Source organism: Entamoeba histolytica, genomic scaffold (genome assembly GCF_000208925.1).
Source record: "Entamoeba histolytica HM-1:IMSS scf_1104750516799 genomic scaffold, whole genome shotgun sequence".
In the NCBI taxonomy this organism is placed as follows: Eukaryota; Evosea; order Mastigamoebida; family Endamoebidae; genus Entamoeba; species Entamoeba histolytica.
This window is the reverse complement of record NW_001915386.1, coordinates 1-6624: the sequence shown is the minus strand read 5'-3', so window position 1 is coordinate 6624 and position 6624 is coordinate 1. Positions and strand designations below refer to the sequence as shown.

The window sequence follows — 6624 nt, the reverse complement described above, 5'->3', positions numbered from 1 at the left end:
TCATGGTGTAGTTGGTTATCACATCACTTTCACGTAGGGAGGGTCCCCGGTTCAAACCCGGGTGGAACCATCTTTTTAGATAGTAAGGAGGTGATATAAGGTGGTATAAGGTGGTATAAGGTGATATAAGGTGATATAAGGTGGTATAAGGTGATATAAGGTGGTATAAAAATAAGTAATACACAAACATATAAAAATAAAGGGCATAAAAACAGCGGAGGGAAGTTTCGATCAACCGACCTGCAAGTTATGAGCCTGCCGCGCTACCACTGCGCCACCCCGCTTTAACAATTAATAAAATAGGAAGAATAGAAGGGTAGGTGATAGAAGTAGATAGAAATAAGCAAGATATAGAAATATAGTAAGGGATAGAAATATAGTAAGGTATTATATAGTCAGAAGACATAAAGGAAAGTGATAGAAGTGATAGAAGTGATAGAAAAGATAGAAGTGATATAAAAGATAGAAGTGATATAAAAGATAGAAGTGATACATAAGGTAGTATAAGTAGTAAAGATAATATAAGTAGTATAAAAGTAGTATAAGTAGTAAAGATAATATAAGTAGTATAAAAGTAGTATAAGTAGTAAAGATAATATAAGTAGTATAAAAGTAGTATAAGTAGTATAAATAGTATAAATAGTATAAATAGTATAAATAATAGAAGTAAGAGAAGAAGTGAATAATTTGCTTTATTTTTGAGTATCATTCAAATTTCTATTAAAATGTATTTAATGAAATTCTTACCATTAAATTCTTGAGATGTTATATTTGTAGTGATGATCCGGATATGAGACAGAGTAAAAAGGCATTTGAAAATACTCGACAATTATTAATTTCTCGTTTAAAGATGTTAATAAGTATATAAAAGATAATGAAGTTCGAGGTGCACAATATAAATATGTAATAAGTAATGTTAATGCGATTATGAAACAATTTGAAAATATTGCTCAGTCTTTTAATGCTGAATATGTTGTTCCTGTTAATGATATGCAAAATTTCCATGAAAGTATGATGATGGTTTTGAGTGGTATTATGGATGATAAGTCTAATGTTGATGAAATTCGTTATAAATTGGATGTTGCTTCTCATGATTTTGATAAATTGCGAGGTTCTTGGAATGATAATAGAAATGCAGGTGCTAAGATTATTGCAAATAAATTAGCTGAACGAAATGGTATAAATATCAATGATTTTGTTGAATATGCTCAGAGTTTCGCTGTACGTGGTGGTGCAGATTCTTATGTTTCTGAGAGTGTAATACAACCCAGAAAAAGAATGATAAGAGATGATATTTCTTCTGATTCAAATTCTGGATTTGACAAACGTGGAGATGGAACAGTTACACCGAGAGAAAGAAATCATGGATATGAAATAATGGGTAGACATAAAATTGAACCTAAATATGATGCTATTCCCATTGCTTCAGATTATAGACAGAAGACAAATGATTTGATGCGTTCATCTTATAATGAATATGATTATGAGAAGTGGTACAAAGAAGCTAGAGGAAGAATAAAAGAACGAGTAAAGAAATATTATGACAATCCAGAAAATGAAAGAGAAGTTGTTGATATTAATGGACATATTACTGAATCTATTCCCAGAGGTGTGTATAACATGATTGAGGCAGATGAAATTGAACAATATGAAAAGCGTGTGAGTGCATCGAAAAGAAACAATTTAATACTAAAACGTACTATGGAACGTATCAATAAACATGCATGGGAAGATGCAATGAAGAAAGATAAAACAATGAAACCGAGAAAAATAACAAAAATTTCAATGGTAAAAGATAAAAAGAAATAAATTAATTTAATTCTTTTTAGTCGTATATTATGTCTGGATCATTTCCGTTTCCGCCAAATGGTTGATGTTCCATTGGCTCTGCACTATAGTCGTCTTCTTCATCTTCATAATCATAATAATTATCTTCTTCACTTGCTTTTCTATTAAAATAATTTAATCTTTCCTTTTCAAATTTGGACATTGTGTCATTTTCAAAACGTCTATAATTTTCTTCTGTCATTCCTAACGGATTGTTGTCCTGGTAGTCATTTAAATCATCTTCCCACTCTTCCATTAAACTCTCGTTGTCATCTTCTAAATGGTCAAGATCCCTTTTCAACTTAATATTACTCTTTCTCGCTTCCTTTATCTTTTCTGTTAAATCTTCTAAAAAACTTTCATCATAACCCAGATCTTTCATAAACGTTGTTAATCTCGTCTCGAATTTTACATGTTGTAATGAATTCTCGTTTTCATCTTGATACTTTTCAGTGTCGTCATCTTTAATATCTTCATACTTTTCGTTTAATTCTTTTATTGGGTCATAGTCTTTCTCTTCCTGACTCATATCTTTTGAATCATTTTCAGTTTCAGATGGATCTTTATTAATTTTATCATCAATAAATACGGTGAGCGAATTTCTCCTCCACCACGAGTAACCTCCGTTAAATTTCATGAGATTTAAAACCGAATCATATTCTTTTTGATTCAATAGATGAATGCAAGGCCTCGCAGTTACAATAGCCTTAGAATATTTGACATTCACCATGGTTTTTTTGTTAATTGAAGAAGTTATTGCTTTAATAAGGCGTAATAAATTTTTATCATAATTAATGTCGTCAAATATAATGAATCTGTAATTTTGATCATCATCATAAGTGTCAAATAGCGAGTCTCCTCGGAGCATGAATGTATTGTACTTCATAAACACTTCTTGAATAGCGAACTCTGTTTTACCGGTCTTAGTTGGACCGACTATAAATAAGTTGCCCATTCGGTACTTATCTCCGCTTGCACACTTTATCCATTTTCTAATTGTCTGTATTTCTTCGGTTTCTTCTTTCCATGGATATAAATTCTCTTTGGTATAGTTCTCCATATCAATACGCCTTGCATTTTTTCTTAACCATCTGGCTTTTATTTTGCCCTCTTGTTGTATGTACTTCTCAGAGTTGATCTCCATTAAATTCTTCTCCAGTTCTTTATAATCGTGGTAGCTATCCATATCGTTCAATGCATTAATCCACGTTTGATTTAATTTTGTCTTATCATTTGGATTACCTCTAAACATTCCTTCTCCTTTTTTGGTAATATATTTAATAATGTTACTAATGTCGCCGGTTCTCGTGGTGTAGGAGTTAACACGTGAATACCAAAAACGCTGTTTAGTTCCATCACTATGATTTATGACTGGACGCGCGTTAAATGATTTGGGTCTGTTAAGTACAATTAATACATGTTGGTGCGGATGTTCATTAGCTTCGTCTCTCTCAACTGGTGATATATGAGCGTACTGGATATTGTTAGTAGCTCCTGCAATTCTATTAATTACTTCAGCAAATTGTGTCTGATTTTGAATTTCGTCTCCCCATAAGGTGAGGTAAGCATATTTACTGGTGAAATGTAGCGGTTTGTTTGTATTTACTAAATGTTGCATTTTTTCATAATCCAATTTACTCGGTTCATTTTGGAATTGTTGACTCATCGTGGTTTTATTGTGAACTGATAATTCCGTTTTCTTGTTTTTTTATTGACGTTTTTGCTGACAAAAATCGACGTGTCGGGGTATTATTTCATAATTTTTACTATTTAAGATTACGATTTTGAACTTTAAAATATCAAATCGTATGTCCGGATTTAATCGCCCGAGAGACGATATCTTTGAAACTGTCGCTGCCATGGATTTGGCTGACGTTTATAAAGATGCTCAATGTGATCCCAATGTTAATCCATTCATTAAACGTATTTATTACCTTATGAAAGAACCCCAGTACTTGGAATGGAAACTTAATAACGATCCAAACGTTGTTGATGATGATGCTCGTGAAGATATACTCCGAAGAAAACTCGAATCAATTAAACGATGCGAAAGAATTTCTCAATCTCTTGATGAACAAAATATTGGTTTAAATACTTATTCTGTTTGGTTACGTAAATTTAAGAAGAATTCTACTAAGCTTGATAATGTTATTTCATTACCCGACTGGGTTAGAAAACATTCAAATAAATGGAAAGATGATATTGATGCTGATAAAATTATTGGTGCTGGTTGTCTTACTGATAATGATAACCCCGATGAAATGAAATCTCGTAGAGCTATGACAAAGGGTCCTAAGAAAGATGCAACTGAAAAGAAACCAAAGAAACCAGAATCTAAAGAATAACTTATTTCTTTTTATTTTTCAATTATGTCTGATAATCCTAGTTTTAAAATAATATAAATAATAATAAATATCACTGTAAATAAACTCATGCATACTGTATTACATATTGTTTGAATAACCGTTGGATGTTTTAATCTTTCAATTAGTGGTTCACGTTCTTGTTTGTTTGTTGTATTATCTAAATTGTTTAACATAATAATATAAAGAAGATTCAATTATCTTAGATGTTTAAGCCCTGATTAAGAAGTCTCTTTCTTCTAATGCATTTATCATAATAGTCTTCATAGGCATGATTCACCGGATGCAAGTCATAAATATTGTGATAAATCTTTAATTCAGCTTTTCGTCCTCTTGTAATGATTCTTCTAAGCTGCTCTTGTTCATTGCTACAATAAAGATAAATAAAGTAGTGATTAATTGCATCAGTAAATATTGTTGGTTGAATAAATTGATTAACGAATCCTTTTGCAATAAATTTGTTACCATAGTTAAAAGTATCAATCTTTAAAATAATAGATTTTACATCGAATATTTTTGGTATCCCATAAGTCGCGCATAATTCAGTTTCAATTTCTAATAATTTTCGTCTTTGTTCCTGTGTTAAAGCGTTATCGTTTGCACAGAATATCTTGAGAGCTTCAATGGGATGTCTTTCCCAAATAACATATTTTGCATCCTGATAACTAATTGTATCCAGTTGAGTCTCAAAGCAGTGTAATACATACACTTGAAATTGGAAATTAGTAATTTCACCGTCTTTTAATCGTTGTAATTGTTTCTCGCCTTCATAATCAATGTCGATGTATTCGTGAATGATTTTAAATCGTACCGAATCGTTCAAAATTGACTTTAAATTACCAAGTAATGTACTTTTTCCTACTCCTATTCCCCGGAAATGAAAATATGATTTTTTTTTAGTTGCGAGAATAGAGATATAATTAGTTGGTTTATTTAATACTGACATTTATGTTATTTATTCGTTTTGTTTCTGTTTTTATTTTTGTTGTTACGTATTGATTTGTTATTGCTTTCGTCATCGTTTTTTCTAGCTTCTCGTTTCTATTCCTCAATCATATGATGTTTGTCTCTTTCTCTTGTCGTTTATTGGTTATTTTTATGTTTCTCCGCTTCTTTATGGTTCTATGTTACATCTTCTTCTTATTTCTGCACCTTTCTTTCACCCTAATTCATCACCGTTTGAAATTTTTGAATGTTATTTTCAACCCTGCCACGTTGCGTTTTTATATAAACCATTGTCAGCGATCTAATAATTTCAGTCGGTTCTTGCACTGACTATTTTGTTATATTTTTTTGTTTTATAAAAATAACTGAGTAAATAATAATTGAGTTATGAATTGAGTTAAAATTGAGGTATAATATTTATTTTAATTCAATAAATTGTGTTATTCAACACACTTTAGTCAGTGAATGTTTCATAAATAATTCAACACTGACATTTGAGGTTCAAAATATATATATATATTTATACTGACTATATATTTTTATTATATTTTATAATATTTTTATTATAATTTTACTATAATTCTTGTCAGCGTTGTCAGCTGACATTTCTATCTTTAATTTTTTAGATTTTTGTGTTATCTATTCCATAATTCTATTTATATTTGATTACGTTTCAATACGTCATCATTCTATTTCTATAAATACATTTGAGTTGTTACCACGTCAAATCTATTTCTATAAATAATTATTACGTATTTACACGTCATCATTCTATTTTTAGAACATTCATAATCATTTCATTTTGAAATATTAATAATTTGTGATTTTCTCCGGAGAAAATCACAAATTATTAATATTTTTTCTTCTTCTGACATATTTCTGTTATTTATATTCTTCTTTATATCGTTTAATTTCTTTTATTATATCTAATTCTTGTTTATTATCATTATGTCTTATTTTCTTCTATTTTCTTATTATTTATATTATTCTTCTATTATTCTTTTAATCATATTCTATTTCTTCTTTTTTATTTATTATTCATTCTTTTTATTTTTATTTCCATTTTCTATTTCTTTTCATTTATTATCTTTATTTCAAATGAAAAATCTATACATTCTTATGTTGTTATGAATCAAAATATAATCTCCATTCTAATATTTACACAAATGAATTAATATATACTAATTTCATTCTTTTAGATTGATTAAAAATAAATAATTATAATAAATTATAATAAAAATAATGTGATTTTAAATATTAGAGAGAATAATAAGTTATAAACAGGAGAAACGTGAATAAATGATTAGATATGAAATAGTCAAAGAATTAAAGAATTATATTTTCTACAAACAGAATATGGTATAAAACAAAATATAAATAAATGATAAATAACCAAATGAATGAAGAAATAATAATATACAATATACAAATTAACATACTAATAATAAATTGTACCATAAAAAATAATTATAAAAAAGAAATAAATAAA

General features: G+C 28.8%; 4 protein-coding genes and 2 non-coding genes across 6 annotated transcripts; 3 read left to right on the top strand and 3 right to left on the bottom strand.

The window, feature by feature from the left end:
• On the top strand, positions 1-67 carry EHI_034860. The gene has a single exon. It is a non-coding gene; the product is annotated as a tRNA-Val (tRNA).
• Positions 68-212: 145 nt separating this feature from the next.
• EHI_034850 lies at positions 213-284 on the bottom strand. Its single transcript has one exon. It is a non-coding gene; the product is annotated as a tRNA-Met (tRNA).
• Positions 285-927: 643 nt separating this feature from the next.
• On the top strand, positions 928-1809 carry EHI_034840 (uncharacterized protein; the record flags this gene model as incomplete). Its single annotated transcript, XM_001914325.1, has 1 exon — positions 928-1809. One exon carries the CDS (start codon positions 928-930, stop codon positions 1807-1809), a length of 882 nt encoding a protein of 293 aa, XP_001914360.1.
• Positions 1810-1825: 16 nt separating this feature from the next.
• Positions 1826-3493, bottom strand: EHI_034830 (uncharacterized protein; the record flags this gene model as incomplete). Its single annotated transcript, XM_642930.1, has 1 exon — positions 1826-3493. The coding sequence occupies one exon, from the start codon at positions 3491-3493 to the stop codon at positions 1826-1828; it is 1668 nt and encodes a 555-aa protein (XP_648022.1).
• Positions 3494-3686: 193 nt separating this feature from the next.
• On the top strand, positions 3687-4172 carry EHI_034820 (uncharacterized protein; the record flags this gene model as incomplete). Its single annotated transcript, XM_642931.2, has 1 exon — positions 3687-4172. One exon carries the CDS (start codon positions 3687-3689, stop codon positions 4170-4172), a length of 486 nt encoding a protein of 161 aa, XP_648023.2.
• Positions 4173-4392: 220 nt separating this feature from the next.
• EHI_034810 (uncharacterized protein) lies at positions 4393-5136 on the bottom strand (the record flags this gene model as incomplete). Its single annotated transcript, XM_642932.1, has 1 exon — positions 4393-5136. The coding sequence occupies one exon, from the start codon at positions 5134-5136 to the stop codon at positions 4393-4395; it is 744 nt and encodes a 247-aa protein (XP_648024.1).
• Between the last annotated feature and the right edge of the window lie 1488 nt (positions 5137-6624).